This window comes from Stomoxys calcitrans, chromosome 4 (assembly GCF_963082655.1).
Source record: "Stomoxys calcitrans chromosome 4, idStoCalc2.1, whole genome shotgun sequence".
In the NCBI taxonomy this organism is placed as follows: domain Eukaryota; kingdom Metazoa; phylum Arthropoda; class Insecta; order Diptera; family Muscidae; genus Stomoxys; species Stomoxys calcitrans.
This window is the reverse complement of record NC_081555.1, coordinates 121323901-121351610: the sequence shown is the minus strand read 5'-3', so window position 1 is coordinate 121351610 and position 27710 is coordinate 121323901. Positions and strand designations below refer to the sequence as shown.

Below are 27710 nucleotides of genomic sequence, written 5' to 3'. Positions count from 1 at the left end.
ATATATATCCGCAGAGAACCAATCTGCGGATTTACCTTCACTAGTGGTCCAGAAGTTACTTACCGACGATGGTAATATTGGGATCAAGTAAAAGGAATTAGAGAGTGAAAAAAAAAAGCACAGCGTAACGTCCTTGGTTGAGCCAGTAACGCATAAATATAACAATGCCACATTACCAATACCACGGACGCAATCGAAATCTTACAAAAAAGGATAGAGGTACCTTTAGTCTTTTGGTCATAACATCGAAAGTTTAAACTAAAATTGTACATGTAGCATCTCAAGGCCAACATTGACATTGGAGTAACAAAAACCTTACTTGAAACTCAATTTACTGTCGAGATAACACTACCAAACATACAAATAAAACACTAATTTTAAATAACCTAGGCAACAACTTGACAAACACAAAGCTACCTTATAGTTTAAACCTTTCTTTTCAATATATAATCTGTCATTATAAATTTGATATTTTTTTGTAATTTATATGTTGTTTTTTATACCCACCACCATAGGATGGAGGTATACTAATCTAGTCACTCCGTTAGTAACACCTCGAAATATTGATCAAGGACCAAATAAAGAATATATATTATTGATCGTGTCGAAATTTGGATTCGAACTAGCCATGACCGTTAGTCACGATAGCGGTCGAACGCGTAGAGCTAGCCGCTTAAAATGTTGCACATATATTTTATATTAATAAAGGTCGTGGGGAGTGCAAATGGGCCATATCGGTTCAGTTTTGGATATAGCTCCTATATAAAGCGATCTCCCGATTTGACTTCTAGAGCCCATGGAAGCCACAACTTTTCTCCGATTTGGCTAAAACTTTGGCACATAATGTTCTGTTATGTCTTCCAAAAACTGCGCCAAGTACGGTCTTAATCGGTCAAGAACCTGATATAGCTCCCATATAAACAAATCCCCCGATTTGCCTTCTTGAGCCCATGGAAGCCACAATTTTTGTCCGATTTGGATGAAATTTGCACATTGTGTTCTATTTTGACTTCCAACAACTGTGCCATGTACAGTTTAAATCTGTGTATAACCTGATATAGATTCCATATAAACCGATCTCCCGATTTGATTCCTTGAACCCCTGGAAGCCGCAATTTTCATCCGATTTGGTTGAAATTTTGTACATGATGTTCTGTTATGACTCCCAACAACTGTGCCAAGTACGGTCCAAATAGTCAAGAACATGATGTAGCCCCCATATAAACCGATCTCCCGGTTTGACTTCTCGAGCCCTTACAAGCCGCGATTTTTTTTTCGATTTGGCTGAAATATTGCATATAGTGTTCTGTTGCGACTTTCAACAACTACGCCAAGTCAGTCCAATTCGGTTTATAACCAAATAGAGCTCCCATATTTCAGCAGAATCCATGGTGTTGGGTTCCCACTTACCTCTGAAACCAAGTTATTACATATTTTCTCTTTTGGTGTTATTCTTCAAGAGTTTAGTAAGAATGACTTAATCGCATGTATACGTTTGAGATGCTTAACATCTTAAGAGTTAATGTGTACATATTTAGTACCAAACATTTGACAATGTGCGAACAATGTGCGAAATCCCGATTAAAGGTCCTTGGTCTATGAAAACCTAATTTTTAGCCCTATTTTGCTGAAATTTGGCATAGCGAGTTAGGTTAGGCCCCTCGACACCGTTCTGGCTATTGTCTAGATCAAACTATGTTTGGGTTTAGCAAGCATATTTACCGATTAAGTTCTTGTGCCCATAAAAAGGGCATTAATATACCAATCTCCTAATTAAAGGTTTTGGACCTATAAACGGCATATGTATTACCCGATTTCGCTGAAATTTGGTATAATGATTCTTATTAGACCACTATATATCCTTTCCTTTATAGCTGGAAATTTGAAACAATAAGTTGTAATAGATCCCTAGACGTCTCTACCGATTTTGGTCCATATCGGAAATAATATAAATAAATATATGTATATATATCAAGTTCAGACCCGCTGTAGCCATATCCGCCTGTCCGACCGTCTGTGACTCCATGTATTTTTCGGTCGTATTTGTTGCCCGTTCATCACGAAATTTTGCACATGCCACTTTTTTGGCTCAAGGGCGAATGCTATTGATTTTGGTAAAAATCGGTTCAGATATAGATATTGCTCCCATATATTTGTATCGCCCGATTTGCTCTTTATGGCTGTAGTAACTACAATTTTTAAACCAATCTGCACAAAATTTGCCACGAATTGTATAGTTACTGATTTTAACCTATCTGCACGATCATCACAATCGATTCATCAAAATCGATTTAGATTTGGATACAGCTCCCATATAAATATATGTATCGCCCGATTTGCACTTATGTGGCCGTAGTAACAACAATTTTCAAACGCTCTGTTCGAAAAAAGTTGGTGCAGATTTAGGTATATCTCTCTTATACATATATCTACCGAAATTATAATTGAAGGGTAAGGGTAGGGAATTATAGACTTTTGCCTTTCCTTACTGATTAGTTATTTTAAATGACTTTTGGTTAAAGTTTTCAGGAATCATACTTCTAAAAAAGATTATTACAAACTTTAAACATTATTTTTTTTTTCTTATTTCAGTTTTAATTTGGATGTTTTAAATCAATAAAATTTATTGAATCGTCGCTTTAAAAGCCTAGATAGAGATAAATCCGCATCGTAGTAAAGATAAAAATATGTTATATAAGTCTGCAGGGTAAGTTTACAAAAATGTTTCTTTTCTAAAATAGCAATTTCATCCAAAATTTCTGTTTTTTCTATCCAATTATTACATTTTCATAAAAAATACCATTTTCCAAGGTCATATTGTGAACCCCATTAGCGGTTTCCATTAACTCTATTCCTGATGGTTAAATGAATGCATTAAATGCATGCCCAAAGACATTATGGCCATTATAAGTGACGACCCCCATTAACATTATCGCTAAGAACATCTGTGCGCCACAAGGCAACGATCATTGGTTACGCAGCAAAGCGAGTCCAAAGATCAATCGTCAGAATTTTTTCTGCAATGCCTTGAACAGTTTTATTCAAATTGAGCGTTGAATTTAAAAATTCTTTTTTATTATGAGCACGTACGTATAAGTTTTCGAAGAAAAAAACAAAAGATAAAAGGAATTTTCATTTAAGTTTTTTTTTTTTTAAGAATGTGAGGAATTGTCCCTTGGGGGTTTTTGAGATTCTTTCTAGTGTTCATTTAAATTTCCTTTTAAATATGCATTTTGCACTTCTACGTATGATGCCCAAAGACGGCGTGGTGAAAATAAGGCACACGCAAAATTATTGGCATCTATTCAAAGTTTGGGTGGACGTGTGTATGAAGATTTTCTGGTTCATTTGTAACTTTAAAATTTTTCTATAATTACATAGGGTTGAAGGCAATTACACTAGAGTACAAAACTTGGTATACCATTATCGATAAATTTCATTGTGAACAAAAAATTAAAAAAAATCGAAATTTTTTGAAATGTTGCCAATTTTTTTTTGGTCTGCTTGCGTTTTTTTCGGTCTTAAAATCTTATTGAGATTCCATTGCAGGATATTGTTCGATTCCAGACCACTTTGTTGTGCTTTTCTTCGAATAGAAAAGCAAATAGAACGTATTTGGTGATCTTGGCAATTTGGAGGTAAAATAAAAGGTTTTTTAAAGTGGACGAGGGTGATGATATATTATAAGGGTCAGCCCCCAAACTGGATATATTTACCGACTATGGCAATAATTGGTTTAAATTACACAGATTTGGCTAAGACCTACCATCTCAATACATTTTATTTATATTGCTAAAAACTTGCTATGGAGAAAAAATGGTGCTTATTTTGACAAAAAGTTGTTGTTGAAAAAACACATGACTAAATTTAACATGAAATCAAAATTAGTTAGTCAGCGGTAATTCCTTGAATTCATAAAATGTCATCAAAATTGCATTTTTATTCTATTCACTCTGTTTTCTTTTTCTCAATCTCCCTTGATGCTCTTCATTTCTCTTTTTCTTTTTGGATATGATTTTTAAGAGATATTCGAGCTTCGTAAGAGCTTTATCTTTTCTTACAGCCAGATCTCTTCGATTAACAATCATGCTTTTAATTTGGCTATTGGCCAATTTTTTGCCATACATTTCGTCTGCTTCCGCATGATGTTTTGTTTTTGCTCTTTTTGTGTTTGTTTCATATTCTTTGCTGATACAAATAAAGAAAAAATCATATTTTTCAGTTTCTGATGAGGCGGAGGGGGCAATCTATTTTGTGTGCCTCTCTTGCCCTCAGCCTATATGGACGGACGTATATATCGCATACCCGCTGATTTCCTTCATGATATATTGTTTACTAATTATGTTTAGATTAATGTTGTGCTAGTGATATCTTATTCGGATGTGATTCGTCGATTAGTCGGTTAATAAATTGAGTTGCCATTTAGGGATGTCTAATAGGATTTTTTAATTGAACTACTCGTTAGTTAATTTAGTTAAGAAGAAGATTTCTTAAAAATTGTATTCTGATAAGCATTAAAATAATATTATTATATTACTTATAATGGAGGCCACCGTAGCGCAGAGGTTAGCATGTCCCCCTATAATGCTGAACGCCTGGTTTCGAAACCTGGCGAGACCATCAAAAAATTTTTTTCAGCGGTGGTTTTCCCTCCTTATGCTGGCAAAATTTGTGAGGACTATGCCATGTGAAACTTCTCTCGACAGAGATGTCGCACTGCGGCACGCCGTTCGCACACGGCTATAAAAAGGAGGCCCCTTATTAAACTTGAATCGGACAGCACTCATTAATATGTGAGAAGTTTGCCCCAGTTCCTTAGTAGAATGTTCATGCAAAAAATTTGCATTTGCATATAACAACCTAAATTTAAGATTATAAATTCGCATCAAGTCTTTCAAATTTTAGTTGAAGTCTTGCTTTGTAGTCAAAAAAGTGCAATATTGAATAAAAAATTTTCCTCAACTCAACATTTCCTTATTAACAAGTTGCAAATATACAGTTAAATTCAATAACAAATAAAAACTCGCAAGTTAATCAATCAATATTATCAATACTTAAGAAAATTCTTCAGTAACGAATACATCAATTATAGGATGATAAATTGAGTAACGCGGCGGACAAATAATGACGTGAATGAATCCCCATTCATTATTAACTCAAAAAAGAAATATTGTGTTTGTTTCAAATCTTTTAACAATAATTCACCCACCTATAATTTTGACGTTCTAATATAAACACATGAGCGCTACCGAACACTGCACAAAATGCCTGCATCACCGATAATATTTATTAAAAGGAAAGCCTATGCTATCACCTCATATATAACAAAAATATAGTTTGTTATTGAAGTGCTAATAATCTGGAGAATTTTTAAGAAAATATTGAAACAAACGAAGAGAAATGTTTCTCCTCTTATATGTTTCTAAACAAAATTTTCAAAATAATTAACACCATAATAACCCTCCGAATAAGACGGCTCGAATTGATGGTTGTAAACAGTTTAGATGACAATTCGCTGTGTAGTGTGGCGTAGCAGCAGCAAAACAATAGACGATAGAGAAAATCCAAGCAACCGCATGGATTGAAATCAAAATGATTTTTTATAAAATATGTGTGTTTCGTCTGCGAAGAGTCATTAAGACGTCAAATGTTTGCAGACAAGGAAAAAGTGGAACCTTCCTAAACGATATGACAAGCTTCTCATATATTATTTGAAGAAGTCGAAGAGCGTTAAGTTCGGCTGTGACAAATCTTTGAGGAGGAGGTATACTTAATAAATAACATTTGGCATGGATTTTACCATGGATCGTTTCGCCGGTTTATATGGGAGCTGTATCATGTTATAGACCAATTCAAATCATACTTGGCATATATTTTACAATGGATCTTTGACCGATCTCCCCGAAATTTTCTACAGATTGATTTTTTACTCACTCAACTGATCATCAAAATGGGTTAAGATCCACAAGGGCTCCAAAAAATTTCGCATTTTGATAAAAAAAATTCGAAACACGAAACGTGCATCAGCCCTTTTTACCAGTGTTGTCAAAAAGATAATAGTTAAAAAATCACCCTGTTTATCCAAATCTGAACAGATATTTTTGATATTCATCAAGAATTTTCATTTAATTTTCCTTCCTTCTGGTGCTAAATTTCAATAAAATCGATACAGAAATCAAAGGGCTATTGTAATAAAGGGTGATTTTTTTGAGGTTAGGATTTTCATGCATTAGTATTTGACAGATCACGTGGGATTTCAGACATGGTGTCAAAGAGAAAGATGCTCAGTATGCTTTGACATTTCATCATGAATAGACTTCCTAACGAGCAACGCTTGCAAATCATTGAATTTTATTACCAAAATCAGTGTTCGGTTCGAAATGTGTTCAAATTTTGACAAATTTTGTTCAGCGATGAGGCTCATTTCTGGTTGAATGGCTACGTAAATAAGCAAAATTGCCGCATTTGGAGTGAAGAGCAACCAGAAGCCGTTCAAGAACTGCCCATGCATCCCGAAAAATGCACTGTTTGGTGTGGTTTGTACGCTGGTGGAATCATTGGACCGTATCAGATGCTGTTGGACGCAACGTTACGGTGAATGAACACATTTCGAACCGAACACTGATTTTGGTAATAAAATTCAATGATTTGCAAGCGTTGCTCGTTAGTAAGTCTATTCATGATGAAATGTCAAAGCATACTGAGCATCTTTCTCTTTGACACCATGTCTGAAATCCCACGTGATCTGTCAAATACTAATGCATGAAAATCCTAACCTCAAAAAAATCACCCTTTATAAACTTACAAATTTTCTTTTACTACACCTATAAGTCATATTTGCCGAATGTCATGAAGATCGGCCTATCCGTTGATTTAAACGACACTTTTGAGGTCAAATTCCCCACTGTGCGGAGTGCCGCATAGCGACATCACTTGGTGCAGAAGTTTTAACATGGCAGGATACCTCACAAAGCCACCGTATCGCAGAGTTGAGGATGTCCGCCTATGACGCTGAACGCCTGGTTTCGAATCCTCGCAGGAACATCAGCGGCGGTTAACCCCTCCTAATGCTGGCGACATTTGTGAGGTACTTTGCTATGTAAAAACTTCCCTCCAAAGAGATGTCGCTCTGCAGCACGCCGTTCGGACTCGGCTATAAAAAGTATGTCCCTCATCATTGAGCTTAAAATTTAATCGGACAGCACTCATTGATTTGTGAGAAGTTTACTCCAGTTCCTTAATGGAATGTTCATGGGCAAATTTGCATTTTTGGATACCTCACAAATGTAGCTAGAATAAGTAAGGAGATAACTACCGCTGCAAATTGTTCTGATGTTCACGCTGGGGTTGAACCCTGACCTTTGACGTCATAGGCGGACATGACTACACAAGTTCTTTAAGATACAACGTTTCAGTGTCAAATTGGTGATGTCCTTAAAAAGGCTGGCATGACAAACCATATATCGTCCCATATAAGGATTTGACCTGGAATCTATGGGCCACAAAGTAAATTGGGCATTTCAATTAAAATCTAATTCTTTCCCGGTTTCAGCAGCGGTATAACCCAGCTATTTTACAGACGCCGGGAACTTTAAGAGCATTAGAAAACAGATTGTGGGCCGTGGTCCAGCACTCGACACGGGACATCAATTTTTTTGGCATCTAAATATATATTTCATCGTAACCCAGAGCTGTGGTTCAGATAGTTGTGACTGTGATCTGTGAGTGCAGAAGTTCACCAAGCGGATTAACCAAATTTATTTATATTTCTCCTATTATCGACAAATAGTACATGGTATCAAGCATTAAGAAGATATTGTTGCTTGATGTGAAGTACAATTGTACACATACTATTACAATTGCAATCTTCCAAGTTTATTTCCTGGTTCCACTGTAAACTCACGCACATATATCCAGTCATCATACAAATATATATATTTTTAGACGCCTCATATGCCCACTGCTTCGATGTCTTTTATAATACTCTGATGACACTTACTTTAGAAACAGAGCGAAACAAAGATACTACTCACACTATCCTCACAACGTGAAAGATTGTGGAAAACCTAATTTTAGCCCGAAAACATCATCATGTTTTTTGTTGATTTTCAGCGTTTCTTTTACTTTTTGGGGATGATTTGCCTTCTTTTTGCCATTGTTAGAAAAGGAAAACTAACAACAACTACAAACAATATACCAAAATTAATTTATTGTGTAATTCTCAAAAAATTGTGACATTTTGAACTAGAAAACGTTTACAATGAGTGGGAGATCCCCTTGAGAAAGATTTTCGTAAAGACTTGGCGACACAGACACGAGAGGACACCCTTGCTATCTTTCCACAGTTAGTTAGTCTTTGCGTGAGTGCGTTTATCAGATTTCGTTGATGGTGGCGTTCATCATTAACAAGTGTCAGCTATAAATTTGGTAAATTAAGGAACGGAATTTAGGGATTGATGGGATATGGATTAAATGATCTCCATAATGAGATGTTAAATAGAACATTTGATCCTTATTGAGATCAAATTGAAGTTGAGTGGGACAAATATGCTTTGGTGTGGTATCTATGCAGTTCATATTTTACCAACATTGTTTGGGAAAGCCGAGGGAAGCTAGGGCAAGATTATAGATATAAGGGAACAAAAATATAGGAATGCCGTTTTTTGGAATTTAAAATAGTGCCTTCAAAAATATTTCCATCATATGCTTTATATGAAATAGTTTCAATTGAAAAAAGTTTTTGCTAAGAAAACTTTTAAGGTTTGTTGTGAAAAATATTTGAAGAACTATTTATTTTTGTGTTTTATAAACCATATAGCTGATCATTTATTAGCTGCCAGTGAGATAAACTTCAGTACATGTTATGCCTCCTAGATCTGAAAAGGTGGTGAAAACTACAGGGGACATTGATAAGTGGTTTTGTGGGTCACGAATTTTCCGCACAACTTGCTTTAGTTAGCATGTCCTAGGACCAAACCTAGGGCATCACAGGACTGTGACATTAATGTATTGTATATGCAAATTTATCCATGAATATTCCATTAAGGAACATGGGCAAATTTCTTACATATCATTGAGTGCTGTCAATTCAAGGTTTTAAGCTCATTGAAGACACAACTTTGAAGAGAAGTTTTTACATAGTAGCCATACCATGTTTTCAAACGGTATAGTTCATCACTAATGTTGCAAGGATTAGGAGGAGATAACAACAGCTGACAATTTTTTCTGATGTTCTCGCCAGAATCGAAACCAGGCGATCAGCGTCACGTGCGGACATGCTAACCTTTGCGCTACGGTAGCTTCCATTTATATGGCTGGGTCAAAAAAACAAAGTTTGATGAGAAAACCAGCAAGGAAAGGCAAAGTCGGGAGGTGCCGACCATGTATCGTAAGACCTCGGCAGATGTCTTTCAACAAGTTACAAGTATAAGGTACAAGTTTTGGGAAGAATGAATAATAAATGAGCTTGCAGTATCTCTAGAATTAAAAATCGGCGATTAACATATATGGCGGCTATATCTAAATCCGAACCGATTTATATAAAATTAACTTAATTTCAAAAGAAAAACCCTACTGCCAAATTTCGATAGAATCGGTTAACAAATGAACACATTGTTGCAATATTAGTCCAAATCGGACAAACATATATATGGGAGCTATATCCAAATATAAACCGATTTTTTCGAATTTCATCTCTTGGCCAAACAAGATGCCAGTACCAGAACAGACGATCGGATGAAAATTGCGACCTGTAGTTTGTACACAAATTAAAATGGACTTACGGACAGACAGTAAGAGGGGCACAGCTTAATCGAATCAGAAAGTAATTCTGAGTTAGGAAACGCTTAAACAGTTCCTGGTTATTCATTTCGGATGTTTCGTTATTTCGCTCCGCAAGAATTTTTCTGCAACTCGTAATAGGTCCTTATTATTGGAAAAAAAAATTAAGTTGTGGTTCCCAACTTTCTCCATTTCCTTTATCTGGGAGTTGATACCATGCATTTTGGTTTATCTACAGTTACTGCCAGACCCACTATTACTGATTCTCATTCGATTTTTTCAAGGCTGCAGTTACCACTTCTGGTGACCAGCCCATGTTATAGATGTCGTTAACATAGGCGAATGGGATGTGTTTTCTTGTGAGTAGTAGTGAGTCATATCTATGACATCTGCATCTCGTATAATCTTCTCCAACAGGATATTACAGAAATCACATAAGCTAACTCCCTGTCTCCCTAACTCCCTAACAGAGAGATTGTTTCCTATTTTTAACGAGGGACGCGTATCAGCAATCTTCATCCTGAGAGTCTTGTTAAGTTTGCAGGAATACCAAACCTAGACAGGATTTGTCTACAAAGCGTCTTTATAGATAACGAAGAGATTTTAAGAGTTGATCTGTCTTTTTCGGGTCTTTTCCAGCAGGTTTAGGTTTTAATCTTTCGCATTGTACGCTCGGGAGTACATGAAAGCGATTAGGAGAAGACTTATTCCTCTGCAATTAGTATATTCCGTCTTGTCTCCTTTTTTGTGTACGGTACATAGTATGTTGAATTTCCAATCATTGGATATGCATTCTTCTAGCCAGATAATACGGCAAGCAACTGCTCAGCAACTGCTTACGCCTTATCATCGTGTCGGCTCCGCTTTTAAATAGTTTTGCGGTCAACCCATTGGCTCCTGCTGCCTTGTTGTTCTTCAGTCGAGTCACAGCTACTTGGACCTCATTCTAACAAGGAGGTTAACATTCTTCACTATCATCAGGGATTGGTTGTGCGATATCCTCTACGCCGTCATTGTCGGACACAAGCAGCTAGAAAAAATGTGCTATCCATATCGCAAGCACACTATCAACATCAGTTACCTTCTTTGTCTCTGCAGGAAGGTGTACCTGAACCAAAGCCATCGGTTTGATGTTTGGATCTTTGGTAAAATTTCGCTCACACTCTCGTCTTTCCATTTTCTTTTTCGTTCTGGTGAAAAGACGTTTCTCATGTTTCCTTTTCTCCCGATACCTCTCCTTCATCTGAGGTCTGGCTGCTGATTGCAGGAGTGCTTTGTATGCCGCATTCTTGGTTTCGGTGGAATTTCAACACTTAGTCGTACCCTGAGTTTTTCGGCTAGGTTTTTGGTACCCAGGTACGGATTTCGCGGCATTTTCCATGGAGTGGCCAATGGATTCTCACTGCGCTTTCATCAAGCAATTTGATCAGTCGTGTGGAGTATGCCGTTGCTATCTGTGCAGTGTCAGATCGTCCTTTTCTCGCCATTCTTAAACGTGTGCGATACTTTGCTACAACAAGGTAATGATCCGAATCTATGTTTGCTCCTTGGATTGATCCTGATGGTATTGTGATCAATACATGTATGTTCATATGTGTAAATCACAATAACACGGATTACATATATATATATACCATTCTTTGGTTCAGTAAAATAGTTTTAACATCAATTAATGGGGTAGTCTGCAGAATATAACCAAACGAGGATTACCACTCACAATATAGTAGGGTATCGACCAATCTTCTTACTAATGACGTACACAAGAAACGAAACCAAAACGTATGTAAATTATAATGAAGCAAGATTACATATACTCAGCGAAATGGACATACAAACACACACACACACACACACACTTATAAATAAATATGCTATAGCAGACTAAATATTCGAACGCGACAATTATATGAAAAATATTAATGATCTAAACATTCAATGATAAATGATAAAATTGATCTATTCTTTCGGCACACACCGCTTAGAATAGGCGTCGTTATTGTCGTCGTCAGATGGTTGGCACTGACGGGTTTTCCCATTGCCAAACGGAAATGAATATTCTAAAAATCCATGACAATTATCTGTTTTTTTTTTTTTTTTTGAATATTTCTAACATAAAACAGGGGGATTTCTGACTTTATACAAAATTGTTTTTCTTTTATTATTTTAATTTAACTAAAGCATTTTCACACCGACAGAGAACGTATGTATACATTTTGTTTAATTTTTGGCCACCGTGTGATATATGCCAAAAGATCATCTGGTGCGACGCAAACTGTGGGGACAATGATCATTTTAATCATTAGGATTTGACAAGTTTCAATTTCAAAATTTCAAATTTGTGTGATTTGATGGCGTTTGTCATGCTTAAATATTTTAGCAATATCTTAGTTTGTTGTTGTCAGTTTGGGGCTTTGTCCGTAGGGTTGGCAGTGGCGACGCAAACGGTGCCGGAGATGATATTCGCGTCGATGACCAGTGCTGGCAAGGAAGATGGCAGTTTCATGATTTTCGCCCATCTAATCATGGTGACACTGTGGATCACATTGTTTATTGTGATGATAACAATGACATCAATGACGTTTTTGACCATACACTCTATACAGTAATTTTATGTGTGTGTGTTTGTGCGTGCGTCTGAAGATTTACGATTTTGTGTGTTTTATTTGTTATTTTAACAATGAATTGTCAAATGTTGATATGTGTGGTATTGTTTTCTTTACTAAAACATATGTCCCGTTGACCTTGACTATAAATATCGTACGTAATAAGTGAAATTCTATTCCAAATAGCATTTAATCATTATTGTAAGTTTTATTTGTATGTGTGTAGGTACATACATACTAAAACAATAAATAATATTTGGTATTGGAACCAATAGTTATAATAATTAATTCATTAAATATACTAAGATTGGGCATCTATTATAATTTATTGGTAATATATAGTTTATAGTCATATAAGTGAAGTTTTTCCAAAACTTAAAATGTGGTTTCCATCAGGTCAACGGGGAAGCTCTATATATTTCTAGCCTAACTATGAAAATTCAAATATTTTTCATCAAAAATGGTTTATACTTATTTCGTGATTCCGTTTGTTAACACATCGAAATCTTGATCTAAGACCCTATTAAGTATATGTCTGTTGGTCTGTGGAAAGCACGCTAACTTACGAACGAGTAAGCTAGGCGCTTGAAATTTTGCACAATTACTTCCAATAACTGAAGGTCGATTGAAATTGGAAATGCCATATAAGTCCATATTTAAATATAATTCCCAAGTAAACCGATCTCCCAGCTCTACTTCTTTAGCCCCTAGAAATCGTAATTCTTATCAAAAAAAAAGAAAAAACTAGTAAAACCAAGCAAGAGCGTGCTAATTTCGTCCGGGCCGAATCTTATATACCCTCCACAATGGATAGCATTTGTCGAGTTCTTTGCGCAGTATCTCTTTTTAGGCAAACAAAGAATAATGAATAGGAACTGTTATGCTATTGGAACTATATCATAACTTGATATAGTTCTATTAGCATAACATTCCGATTCGGACCATAAATGAATTGAATGCTGAACATTGTAGAAGTCATTGTGTAATATTTTAGTCCATTCGGATAAGAATTGCAAAAATATAGAAGCAAAATCGGAAGATCGGTTTATATGGAAGCTGTATCAAGCTATATATCGATTCAGACCATAACAGACACATATGTTGAAGGTCATGGGGTAATTCGTTGTAAAAAATTTCTGGCAAATCTTATAAGAATTGCGCCCTATTCAGACTCAAGAAGCCAAGATCCCAGATCGGTTTATATGGCAGTTGTATTAGGTTATATACCGTTTTGCGCCATACTAAGCACGGTTGTTGGAAGACATAACAAAACACCTCACGCAAAATTTCAGCCAAATCGGATGAGAATTGCGCCCTCTCGCTGCTCAAGAAATCAAGACCCAAGATCGGTTTATATGGCAGCTTTATCAAAACATGGACCGATTTGACCCATTTACAATCCCAACAGACCTACACTAACTAAAAATATTTGTGCAAAATTTCAAGCGCCTAGCTTTACTCCTTCGAAAGTTAGCGTGCTTTCGACAGATAGACGGACGGACGGACATGGCTAGATCGACTTAAAATTTCATGACCATCAAGAATATATATACTTTATGGGATCTTAGGCGTATATTTCGAGGTGCTACATACAGAATGACTAAGTTAGTATACCCCTATCCTATGGTGGAGGGTATAAAAATATATCGTGTGAGACAGGTAGCTATATCTTTGAGATTTCAAATAAGAGCTAAGGTATTAACAAATGTGCAAAATTTTAGGGCCCTAGATTATACGAGCTCCTTTTGCCAGGCCCCTGAATTTGGTCACCTCGGTATTTCCAAAAATTGTTCGGGCTGCCAAATCTTGGTTTGTAGTCAGATTTTCAAAATTAAACATCCCGCTTGAGGTGTGCAATATCTTTTTGGCTTTGAGTATATACAAGTTTCAATTGTTATACCCTACACCAACACTGTGGTACAGGGTATTATAACTTTATGTATGGTTATTCCCTAACTAATACTGGTTACATTTGTGAGGTATCCTGCCATGTCAAAACTTCTCTACAAAGTGGTGTCACCTTGTGGCACGTCGTTCGGACTTGGCATAAAAAAGGAGGCCCCTTACCATATTAAGCTTAAACATTAATCGGACTACACTCATTGAAATTAGAGAAGTATCCCCTATTCCTAAATCCTTGAAAGGAAATTTAGAAGTAGTAGCAATAAAAAAACACTACGTGCAAAATTTCAGCCGATCACAATTGAGACAAGAGCTCAAGATTTCAAATCGGGAAATAGTTCTGTTTGGTTTATATGGGAGCTATTAAATATATCATGTTATAAGCCGATTTGGACCATACTTGGCACTATTGTTAGAAGTCGTTACAGAACACTACGTCCATTTCCGCCCAATCGGATAAAAAATGCAATTTCTAGGCGTTTATAAATCAAATAGAGAGACCGCTTAAAATGGGAGCTATATCGAAATCGGAAGCCAGCGTAACGCAGAGGTTAGCATGTCCGCCTATGACGCTGAACGCCAGGGTTCGAATCCTGGCGAGACCATCAGAAAAAATTTTAAGCGGTGGTTTTCCCCTTCTAATGCTGGCAACATTTGTGAGGTACTATGCCATGTGAAACTTCTCTTCAAAGAGGTGTCGCTCTACGTCACGCCGTTCGGACTCGGTAATAAATAGGAGGCCCCTTATCATTGAGCTTAAATTTGAATCGGACTGCACTCATTGATATGTGAGAAGTTTGCCCCTGTTCCTTAGTGGAATGTTCATGGGCAAAATTTGCATTTGCATATCGAAATCTGAACCGATATTGCCCATTTGCAAATGGTTCACAATTTCAAGGAGATAGATACCTCGTGATAGACTAACACCTATGTCCATATTTCCGCACAATTTCTCATCTCGGGAGATACGCTTCTAAATTAAAAACAAGTGAAGCTTAATATACTTTCTATTAAATCAAACTTGAGGATTTTTCTTAATATTTTAACTATGGACACTTTATTATCCTTGATACAATATCCGATGTTCCAGGCAGTATGGATTACACCCTACTTGAGCCGCTTCTTGATAAAAAGTACTGTACCACTATTCCTGATAGAACCGATTGGAACTACTATATCCCTGGTAACAGAAGTTACACATACGGATGGTACCAAACTAGACGACCAGGTGGGCTTTGGGGTGTAGTCTGAAGATCTAAAACTGGTCATATCAAAAGGGTTACCCGACCACTGCAGTGTGTACCAAGCGGAGACCCTTGCAATTAAGGAAGTGAATAATGTCATTACGACGATTGGCATAAATATCTCAGACAGCCAGGCAGCCATTAAATCCCTGGAGAACGTATTTCTGAACACAAAAACCGCCCTCGACTGTCGCAGATCTCACAACGAGATGGCTAATGGATAGTTCAAAATTCACCTGTTCTGGGTGCCGGGCCATAGAGATATCTTAGGGAATTGAACAGCGGACGATCTTGCGAGACGAGAAACTACCCTACACATTCCAGGGATACTGGAAACTGTTGGTATGCCTCTAGCGACATGTAAGCCAAGTTTTCAGGATCAGGCCCGAAGGACAACCGATGTTAGATCGTCACAAAGAGGGGGTGTGAGCATTCGAAAACTATGTGGCCTAATCTACACTCGAAGAGGTCTACCGCTTTGCTGTCATTGGCTAGAACAGATGCCTCAGTAATTGTGTCCGCCATGAGAGGTCACTGTCTAATCGAAAAACATGCTGACAAACTGAAGGTTGTTAGCAACGACTTTTGCAGAAGCTGTGATTACATCGAATAAGAAGAGACTATAGAACAACTTCTGTGTGTGATTCCCGCAATAGCAGTCAGAAGGAGTTCCACTTTAGGCTCTCATTTCTTTGAGAACCTGTCTGATTTAGCGAATGTGAACATTCGCAAGTTACTGGGCGTTTTAAAGCGATCTGGATGGTTCAACGGTAAGAACTATAAGGCATTTTCCTTCTTCTGTTCCATTGGTATCACAATGAACGAAAACGCCTAAGTGAGTATGATGGCAGACTGCCGCTTTAACCTAACCTTACCTAACCTAAATTTGGATTGATTCTTATTTTACTTCATGGATGACTGTCCAATCAATATTTTTTTGAATTTTTTGTTTTTTAAACTAAACATGCTTACCTAAAAAATTATACATTTAAAGACGTTCCTATTTGTAAGGCTATTTTGCGTCTTTAACTACTATTCACTTTTGTCTTGTCCCAAGGTCAATTTCTTAACATTCAACAATATGTTGACCTTTATTTCAGATTTTTGTCTTTTATAATTAACGCAAATTAAGGATTTATCAACCTAAGATTTTTAATAAAAAATCCTTAATATGAAGGAAAATATTTTTCTTCAAATGGAATGTTTCTTAAAAAGTTGGAAAATATCTTTGAATTAAATTGGTTAATCTTTGGCTCGAATCTTTAAAATAAGGACAAATATTTTCTCAGTGTGAGACCAGATTAATATTGTAGACCACAAGCCGATTTTTGTAGGAATTTTTGAGCACTATCCAGCAAAAAAAGGATTTTGGAAATCGGACTAAAAATTAAGAAATATCGAGGTGGCCAATTTGAGGGGTCTGCCAAGAGGCTCCCGTAACATCTAGGTAGTTCATATGATCTCTGTAACACCTTAGGTTGAACCATTTAAAGTTTCAAAGAGATATCTACACTCTTTCTCAAACGGCAGTATAAATAAACTTCAGTAAAGTTAATATTTAGAAGACATGGCGTATAAGACTTTGTACTATACTTTAAATTGCCTTCGATTAATATGAGGTTTTACAAACAGGTGGACGAAATTAGTAAACACTCATTCAACTCATTACAAACAAACATTTTGGTATACACTAAAGACAAAATCTTTATACTCGTCAATGCAGAAAACATTAATGTCTTTTTATTTCTTTAAACTCTTTTTTTTATTACATGCAGCCCTAACGGACGCAACAGACCGATACATAAAAAAGTGTTCCCATATCATATCCACATGTTGCTTGTAGCTAAGCATAAATAAGACCACTTCCATTAAGGTAATTTTAAAGTTACTGCATCATCTTATCGAAAAATGGAACACATAAACATTTCTTCTATGCCCACTTCTTAATATGATTAAATTGCAAGATTTATAGCTGCAAAATTGCTGACTCAATTAAAGGTAATCTTTGCATTAAAAACAACTAAAGTCGTAAACCCCTGAACTCTTAATCTCTACAGAAAGGCATCGTTTGTAAATCTTTTCTCGAATAAACTTTTACCTAAGAAATAAACAAAAATAAAATATTATTTCATCATAAAGAAATAGATGTGACATTAAATGAGTCTGCTTTCGTGTTATCCAAAGTCATTCAAATACCTTAATGATCATTTATCATAAAAATGTCAAATTCCATAGGCGGTGATATATTTTAATAACTTAAGTGTTATTTCAAAAAAGCTAAAAACTTGGAATGAAATGAAAAAAAAATCACAAGAGAAAGAATCAAGGAAAGAGATTATAAGATAAGAACCCACCTGAAAAAATAGGCAAAAACACACCCACTGGTAGTATTTGTAATGCTTCTTCTCGTGCAAATCACCATCGGAATTTCCAATACCCGGATAGGGTACGGATATTCCTTGTTTCTTGTTAAAATAACTTTTGAGCGCATACGTGGAATGAATCCAACAGTATGTGTTGAGAACATCTTCTGGAATATCTTTGGTATGAACACAATCGATGGGATTACCGACATATTGGCGTGTGGTTATGATTAGGGAGAAGGACATCAATATCATCACAGTTATAGAGTAATGCAAGCGAAATACTGGAGAATCGGTTTTAACGTGACTGACCTTTATAAGGTTTTTCAATCCACGGAATATATCTAACATTGTTCGTAGATAGACGTACGGACACACTTACACACGCGATGCAGGAGATTGAGAGCCGGGCGTAGAGAACAAACGCAAGCTCTGTCGCTCCCTCTCACTCTCATACACATACACCCGCTCAAACACAGACACTCGTTGGCAGGGGAAAGCTTTAATAAGTGCAAGTTGTACTCGTTTTAAAGACGTTTTCTTTGGGAATAAATCTAAGCTGGGTTTTAAAAGTCTTTTTGTGATCTTAACCACTTTGGGATTATCGCTGTATTCTCAGGGACTTTGATAATTTTGGATACTTTCTTTTTCTAGGCACTTCCATAGTTAATTGTAGCCAACACAAATATTCGTTTTGGATTTTATTCGCACTATAATCTTTGTTGTCGTTACTTTTAAATCGTAATGCAATTATCTTGCATTTTTCCTTCAATTTCGTTGTTTCTGTTGCTGTTGTCGTTGATTTTGTGTATTTTTCAAATAAACAATTCAAATGGAATTTCAATACGGCAATATTATCGTAGCTGTCGTTGTGGTCGTGTTTGTTTATTATGTAAAAATTTGTTTGTTTGGATTTTATGGACTTTTGCATTTTAGTAAGATTTTCTTTTTTTACGTTTGCTGTTGTCTTCGTCGTAGTTTTGGTGCTGCTGTGAGGTTTTTGCTGATATTCACTTTGTTGTATTTTGTAAAAAGTCGTCTAGTTTCTACAAAATGGTATTCGTTGTAGTTTTTGCGCGTACTTCTTGCTGCTTGTATATGTTGTGTTTCCATGTGAATTTCACATTTTAATTGAGATTCTGTTCTTATTGATGACGCAGAATACTTGAAATTGTATGGCACAAAACAAGTGTATATAAGGCACTGCTATGCTCGTTTATTTCTTGGTTTTCTTTGATTATCACATGGTTTTAGTGTTTCCCTTTTGCAGAGGGGGAAACCACTAATAAACTGTATTTTACATTTATTGTTGCTCTTAAAGTTAATGTCATAACTGCTGAGCTCAAATAAATTTGATAATAAATTAGAACTATATATTTTTTCTTTTCGTAGAAACTTTAACTCTATTGAAGTTTATGGATAGTTTTCGATAAGCATTTTTTGTTTTGTTGTGTAACAGAATATCAAGTTTTGATTTTATTTTTTGGAGAAAATACAACGTCTATTCCAAGAGATTTACGAACATTTATAGGATTTGTTCTTTTTTCATTTATAGGATTGTTTTTTGCACCCACCACAATAGTATGGGGAATATACTTATCTAGCAATTGCCTTTGTAACACATAAATTCTTGATCATCATTCTAAGTCGATCTAGCCATTCTGGTCCGTCCGTTTTTCTCTCCTTTGTCCGCCTGTGGAAAACACGAAAGCGGTCAAACGCGTAAAGCTAAACGCTCGAAATTTTGCACAAATATTTCCTATTGATGTAGGCCGTTGATAATTTCAAATGTGCCATATCGGTTTAGATTTGGATAAACCTTTCATATAAAGTGGACCTTCTTGAGCTTCGAAAAGACGCAATAATTATCCGATGAGGCAGAAACTTTGCAATTAGGGCTTTGTTATGACTTTCAACAATAGTGCCAAGTATGGTCCAGAGAGGTGTATTAACTGATATGCAAATTTGCCCATGAACATTCCACTAGCATTCGGTTACTATTTTCCAACAATCGTGATAAATATGGTTTAAATCTGTGTATAACCTGATATGCAAATTGCAAATTTTGCCCATGAACGTTCCACTAAGGAACAGGGGCAAACTTCTGCAGTCCGATTCAAGTTTAAGCTCAATGATAGGGGGCCTTCTTTTTATAGCCGAGTCCAAACGGCGTGCCGCAGTACGACACCTCTTTGGAGAAAAGTTTTACATGGCATAGTACCTCATAAATGTTGCCAGCATTAGGAGGGGAAAACCACCGATGAAAATTTTTTCTGATGGTCTCGCCAGGATTCGAACCCAGGCGTTCAGCGTCATAGGCGGACATGCCAACCTCTGCGGTACGGTGGCTCCGTATAACCTGATATAGCTTCGATATAAACCGATCTCCCGATTTGACTATTTGAGCCCCCAGGGGCCTCAACGTTTATCTGATTAAGCTGTAATTTTGCAAGCTATATTCTGTTACGACTTCCAACAAAAGTGGTTAGTATTGTTCAAATCGGTGTATAATCTGATATGCAAATGCAGATTTTCCCCTGACCATTCCATTAAGGAACTGTCCGATTTAAGTTTTAACTCAATGATAAGGGGCCTCCTTTTTTATAGACGAATCTGAACGGCGTGCCGCATTGCGACACCTCTTTGTGGAGAAGTTTTTACATGGCTGCCATACCAAGTGATACAAACCTCACAAATGTCACAAGCATTAGGAGTGAATTACCAACGCTAAAATTTGTTCGCCAAGTTCTCGCCAGAATTCGATCTCACGCGTTCAGGTGCTACGATGGCCTCCTCTGATATAGCTCTCATATAATCCGATCTGCCAGTTTGACATTTTGAGCTCCTGGAAGCCGCGATTGTTGTCCGATTTGGCTGAAATTTTGCACCTAGTGTTTATTATGACTTCTAATTTATATGGTAAGAATTGTATAACCTAATATAATTGGTCTAGGTCTCCATGGTGGTGGGCATCTAGTTTGGTACTAGTTTTTTTATATCACCCTAGGATAAGGGTGCACTAATCTCGTCATTCCGTTTGTAACATCTTGAAATACTGATCTAAGACCCTATTAAGTGTATATATCCTTTATGGTTTTGGCATTCTGAGTCGATCTAGCCGTTAGTCCGTCTGTCGAAGTCACGGTAGCGTTCGAACGATTAAAGATATCTGATATTTTGGATATAACCCCATATATACCGATCTCCAGTTTGATTTTTTGAGCCCCTAGAAACCTTAATTTTCATACAATTTGGCTGAAATTTGGCTCAAAGTCATATGATATGACTTCCAATGTCCCTGTCAAGTATGTTCCGAATCTATATATAAACTAATATAAAACCCCATATAAAACCCGATTTGACTTCCTGAGTTTCTAGAAGCCTCAAATTTCATTCGATTTGGCTGATATTTCTGACTTTCAAAAAACGATTTCCGGATTTGATTTCTCAAACCCGTAGAAACCTCAAATTGCATCTAAGTTGGTTGAAATTTGCCACAATGACTCCTGCTATGACTTGCAAATTGACTTCTTAAACTCCTAGAGGTCACAATTTTCGCCTAATTTGGCTGACAGTTGACAAGCTATGACTTACAGTATCCGTATCAAGTATGATCCGAATCGGTCTTTATACTGATGTTGGCCCCCTGAAATACTGATTCCCAGATATGACTACCCGAAACCATAGCAACCGCACCCAATTACCGTTTGGATTGAGGTAAAAAAAATTTAAATACGAACTCAGTTAATAAAAGTAAATTTTTAAGCGGAATCCATAGTGATGGGTACTCCATGTTCGGCCTAGCCGAACTTAGTACTTTTTTATTTGTTTTTTCAAATATATTCTCAGCTTTTTGTGAAAATTAAGCATTATTTTTTTCTTTTTTAAAGCATATCGATATTTAAAAATGCTCAAATTGTTCATTATAAAAAACTAAACCAGTAAGGAAAGGCTAAAATCGGGCGGAGCCGATCATATAATACCCTGCAGTTATTAATTCAGGCGACGGATATAAATGGGATATTTATTTAAATCTGAGCCGACTTTGATGAAAATTTACAGACGTGTTTAGATCGCTAACAAACAATATATGCCGAATTACGTACAGATCGCTTGAAAATTATTGTTACTGTTAAATCGGGCGAAGCGTATATATAGAAGCTTTATTCAAATCTGAACCGAATTTAATGAAATTTCGCAATGATGTGCACAATCCATTTTAAATCTTGCGCACATCTGTTGTTGAGTTCCAAATCTCAACCGATTTTGATGGCATTTTGCACATATGTTTAAATCAAAAACAAAGCAATGCATATTTTGTGCAGATCGTTGAAAATTGCAGTTACTGCGGCTATTTAAGTGTAAGTCGGGCGATACATATATATGGGAGCCTATGTTCATCTGAACCGATTTCTATCAAAATCGATTGGAATACAAATACGATCTGTACCTTGATTTCAAGAACACATGGACTCACAGATGGACAGACGTACATGGCTACATCGAATCAGAAAGTGATTCTGAGTCGATTGGTATACTTTAAGATATGTCTGTTATCTCTCCTTCAAAGTGTTGCAAACAAATGCCAAAGTTATAGTACCCTGTATCACAGTGGTGGTAAAGGGTATACAATTCACAAGTAAATTTAGGTTAAGCGGTCCGACTATAAAATACTCTTTTCGATTTTGATAAACTTCTACAGAGGTATTTAAATGGCTGGTAAACCAAACTGCAACAAATTTTGTGATGTTCGTTTAAAAATCGTAGTAAAAATTAGCTTATAAGTGTAAATCGGAGAATTTATACATATGTATGGAAGCTATATCCAAATCTACAATAAATCGACTTCGATGGTTTAAAGCAATAAATACTGACGAGGAAAAGATCTGTTCGGTATAGAGGATTGCATTCATATTTGGAATAGCTGAGTTTAGTTTACGCCAATTTTCGGTATGGCCCCTACAAAATTTTTTTTACTTCTTAAGGACAAAGACGAAATATTAAATGAATAGGCACAGTATCCATATAAACCGGTCCACCGATTTGACTTAATGAGACCCTTTTAAGGGTGCTTTTGTATGTTTTTACTGAGGTACGAACCGTTTAAAAACCATATGCTTCAAGCAAGATTAATATTTTTCACATCCTCACAGAATTCCACCAAATATTTAACATAAAGCTAATTCGACGACATTTTAGTATTTGTTCTCCCCTAGTTATTTGAAACTTATTGCGTTTCAGTTTAAAATAAAAACTAAATTAAATTGATTTTAACTTCCTTTGAGACATTTCTCATCCATTAGGAAAAACTGTTTATATTACACCCACCACCGAAGGATGGTCATTCCCTTTACATCGAAATATCCATTTCCGACCCTATAAAGTGTATATAATCTTGATCGTCGTAAAAATCTAAGATCATCTAGCCATGTCCGTTCGTCTGTCTGTTGAAATCACGATTCAGTCTTTAAAAATAGAGATAAAGAGCTGAAACTTTGCACAGGCTCTTTTTTTATCCATAAGCAGGTTAAGTTCGATAGTGGGCAATATCGGACTATATCTTGATATAGCCCCCATATAGACCGATCCGCCGATTTAGGGTCTTAGGCCCATAAAAGCCATACTTATAATCAGATTTTGCTGAAATTTGGGACTGTGAGTAGAGTTAGGCCAGTTGACACCCTTCTTCAGTTTGGCTCAGATCGGACTAAATTTGGATATAGCTGCCATATAGACCGATCTCTCGATGTAAGGTATTAGGTCCATAAAAGGCGCATTTATTGTCCAATGTCACCGAAATTTGGGACAGCGAGTTGTGTCTTCAACATATTTCTGTAATTTGGCCCAGATCAATTCAGATTTGGATATAACTTCCATATAGACCGATCTCGCGATTTATGGTTTTGAACCCATAAAAGGAGCATTTATTGTACGATTTCTCCGAAATTTGCGACAGTAAGTTGTGTAAGGCTCTTCAACATATTTCTGCAGATCAGTTAATTTCAGATTTGGATATAGCTGCCATATAGACCGATCTCGGGATTAATGGTTTTGGATCCATAAAAAGCCAATTTATTGTCCGATGTCGCCAAATTTTGAGACAGTGAATTGTGTTAGGGCCTTCGACAACCTTCTTTATGGCCCAGATCGGTTCAGATTTGAATATAGCTGCCAGAAGACCGATCTCTCGGTTTAAGGCCTTGGGCCCATAAAAGGTGCATTTAGTGTGCGATTTCGACGAAATTTGGGACCGTGAGTTGTGTTACGCCTTTTGACATCCGTGTCGTATATGGTTCCGATCTGTTTATATTTGGATATAGCTACCCAAAAGACCAATATGGGGGCATAAATTATGCATTTGTCACCGGATTATGACGCCTTTTAACTTGATTTTGTACAAGATTCGCACTTGTATTCTTATAACGTTTATGACTATCCATCATTTTCGAAATTAATAACGGTTGTAGGATAAAGTTGATACTAACACCAAAAAGGGAAAATGCTTTAATTTAACACAATTACAATTCTTCTCGTTTCCACACAAGTTATATGCCTTTAGAATACAAGGGGAATTTCTAATTTGAATATTGGTTTGAAAATGGTGGACTTTTTTAACAGCACGCGGCACAAAATGTATTTCTAATATCAAAATTTGGACCATGTAGCGAGAACGTTTATACAATTATTTAATTATTAGTACACTCAATATATAGACTTTAGAATAATTGCCGTACTTATATAAATTAACATCACTGTTTTGTTTTTATGTTATCACTCAATGCCTTTTGTCACTCAATGTGTCTCTACTTTTGGTCAATATCTCTTTGTAATGTTTCACCCACTCATTTATTTACATGTAACTGTAGCAACAACAGGAATATGTGTTTATTTTATCACCAGGCTTTGAATACAACAACTAAGTCTAGTTTCATTTTTCATTATTGTAATCTTCTCTTTGACTCCCGTTAATGCAAATATGATCTGAAAATGTTTAAAATAGAGATCCACAAGAAGAATTTTGTCATTCTGGTTTTAGCTATCAAGCAATAAAGACCGAAAAGAAATCTAAGCCTCTGCGTCTTATTTAGAAAGGCAGTACCTTTAAATAAAATAATATTTTCTTTAAAATATAATAAAATTGAAGTAGTCCCGATTTGACGCTAGACGTCTGTCTGGGACTCTTTGGAATTATAATTAAATCGGTAGGCGAATTTGACGATTTACGTCTGTTCTGCCTCCAATAAAAACATAATAACTCCTCGCATCAATCTACAAGCTGAACAGTCTCATGTAACCCTTTACATTGGCGCCCAACAATAAAAATCCACAATTTCAAAATTTGTTTAGTTTGTAGTTGCTGTTTTGAGGAAGATTTAGTTGTTGCTACTTTTTTTCATTGCATTCAGTTCATTGGTTGTGTGTGTTAATTTCTCGTTTGGCATTTAAAAGCCATATTATATTTTGAAATATGATTCGACGAAGCCCTCGTAACACGCCCACGACTGCTAACAGTACGTCATCGGGTCAAAATCTTGGAAATAATCAATCTAATGAGGAAAATTCAAATACCCCAAGAAATATTCCTACGACCTTAAGTAACGCATCTGTAAGTCAAAAAGGTACGCCAAATCGTTCAAAAGGCGAAATTGAAAATTCGGCAGGTTCACGTACCACCACAAGCAATGTACCCTCTGTGAATAATAATATGGGAAATAATCGCCCTGGGGAAGTTTCAGATCTCGCGGTTGTCAATAACTCGATAAATATGTCAAATCAGAATTCTACAAATAACCAGTCGATGAGAGACGTAGTAAATCCTCCACAAATTCCTCAAAATTCAAATACACCTAGCAGTCGTAGTTCACGACCTACATTGTCCGCTCAAACATCAAGTATGTCAACCCACTCCGAAGCTTTTCCTGATAATTTAGAGAGAAATCAAGGCAATTTGTCAAGCTCCTTTAATTTTACTTTCACGCAAGATCAGTTTCATCAAATTATGAGTAATATGAACACCAAGCCCGAATCTAAGACAACTTTTGTGAATTGTAGTGCACGTTTTAATGGAGGACGTAATACTACCAAAGTAGAAGATTTTATAGCCACGATTCTTGTCTACAAAGAAGCAGAGAATGTGTCAGACACTTTGGCTTTAACTAGTTTTCCTTTATTGCTGGAGGGATATGCATCCACATGGTGGCAAGGAGTCCAATACGAAGCCAAAAACTTTGAAATGGCTATTGACCTCCTACGAAAAGCGTTTTCACCTCCTAAGCCCGATTGGCGAATTTTCGCAGAAATTACCCAAGATAAACAAAAAGTTTACGAGTCAACCGATGTTTTTATTTGCCGTAAGCGACGTCTGTTTGCCCAGTTGTCGGAAAAACTTACAGAAAACACAATGTTAAATATGATTTTTTTTCAATTAAATCTTTCGATAAGAGAGAAACTTTCGAGAGACAACGTTAGGAATTTCCAAGACTTACTTCAAAAAGCCAGAGATATCGAAATGTTTTTGGATGAAAATAAAATGTCAAGGCCTCGACAAGAGACCCCAGAGAAAATGAATATGCGTTGTTCTTTCTGTAGGAAAAAAAATCATACCATCGATACATGCTATAAAAAGATCGAATCAGATCGCAGGGGAACTAGTAAAGTGCAGGAGAATACTATCAGCTGTTATGGATGTGGTGCAGCAGGCTACTTTAGAGCCAATTGTCCCAATTGCAATAGTAAAAATCCTAACAATAGCCCAGAAAAACTAGATTTCAATTCGCTACACACCACCATCGTGGGTAGAAATGTTCCTACAGTTGGAGTAAATATAAATGGCATGGAAGGTGAAGCGTACTTGGATACTGCGGCGCGAACGAGTGTTGCAGGATACAAACTTTATCAAAAACTCAAGGAGAAGCAAGTAGGATTTCAACGAGTTTCAGCCGAAATAGTACTAGCAGATGGCATTCCTCATGAAGAAATTGTATATTCAACAATAGTAAATATAATAATAGGAAAGCGCCTAAGGAAAATTCGATTTATATGTTTGCCAAAAGCTATGGGAAATCGTACACTCATCGGCATAGATTTTTTGGAGCAAGCGAATATTGTTTTGGATTTGGCAGACAGACGCTGGTTCTTTAAGGACGAACCAACCAAAATATTTGAGTTTAAAATGAATCAACCAGATTTAGCGCGGTCCATACCTCTTACACAAGCAAACATTCGAGAACATGACTCTATCAATGAATATTTGTCTTGGTTTGAAGATTCAAGCTGTAAAACTCTGCCTAAAGACAATGTATGCCCAATATCGAGTTATTATTCCCCGAGGGGAATTAATAAAATATTTAAGGATAGTGTACCATCAGATTTTCTTCCTCAGGTTGACTCAGGTTTATTTCCACCTATGAAAAGGAAAAAGAGCTCTGAAACTGAGCCAATATTACTCAATTCCATTGATTTTTCGTTAAGAAATGAGGAAGGCATACATTTAAAATGCCCTGAAAGGAGAGAATTGGAGAAGCTATTGGCCAGTGCAAAAGACATTTTTGAAGATAAATCGGAAACAGTACCAGGCATTGAACATTATATAAACACTGAGGCTCATCCACCAATATCATGTCCTCCTTATAGATTGTCTCCAGCAATGAGAGAAAAACTAAAAAAAGAAATTGATGGTATGCTTAAGAAAGGAGTAATTTATGAAGGGGAATCCCCCTGGTCGTTTCCAGTCGTTATCATACCTAAGAAAACAGGAGACGTCCGTATATGCGTAGACTATAGGAAACTGAACGCAATAACAATTACCGACAAATACC

The 27710-nt window shown here is 36.4% G+C and overlaps 1 protein-coding gene across 4 annotated transcripts in view; it reads right to left on the bottom strand.

Annotated features, from left to right (window-relative positions):
• The window catches only part of LOC106081870 (innexin shaking-B), a 126539-nt gene that overhangs the window by 20325 nt on the left and 78504 nt on the right, over positions 1-27710 (bottom strand). For 2 of the 4 annotated variants that reach the window (XM_013244124.2, XM_013244126.2), the window contains exon 2: positions 17884-19228. In XM_013244124.2, the coding sequence (XP_013099578.1) occupies positions 17884-18243 (360 nt within the window). In that variant the 5' untranslated portion in view covers positions 18244-19228. The remainder of the gene's footprint in view (positions 1-17883; positions 19229-27710) is intronic. The other 2 variants (XM_013244125.2, XM_013244127.2) reach the window with 1 other exon arrangement.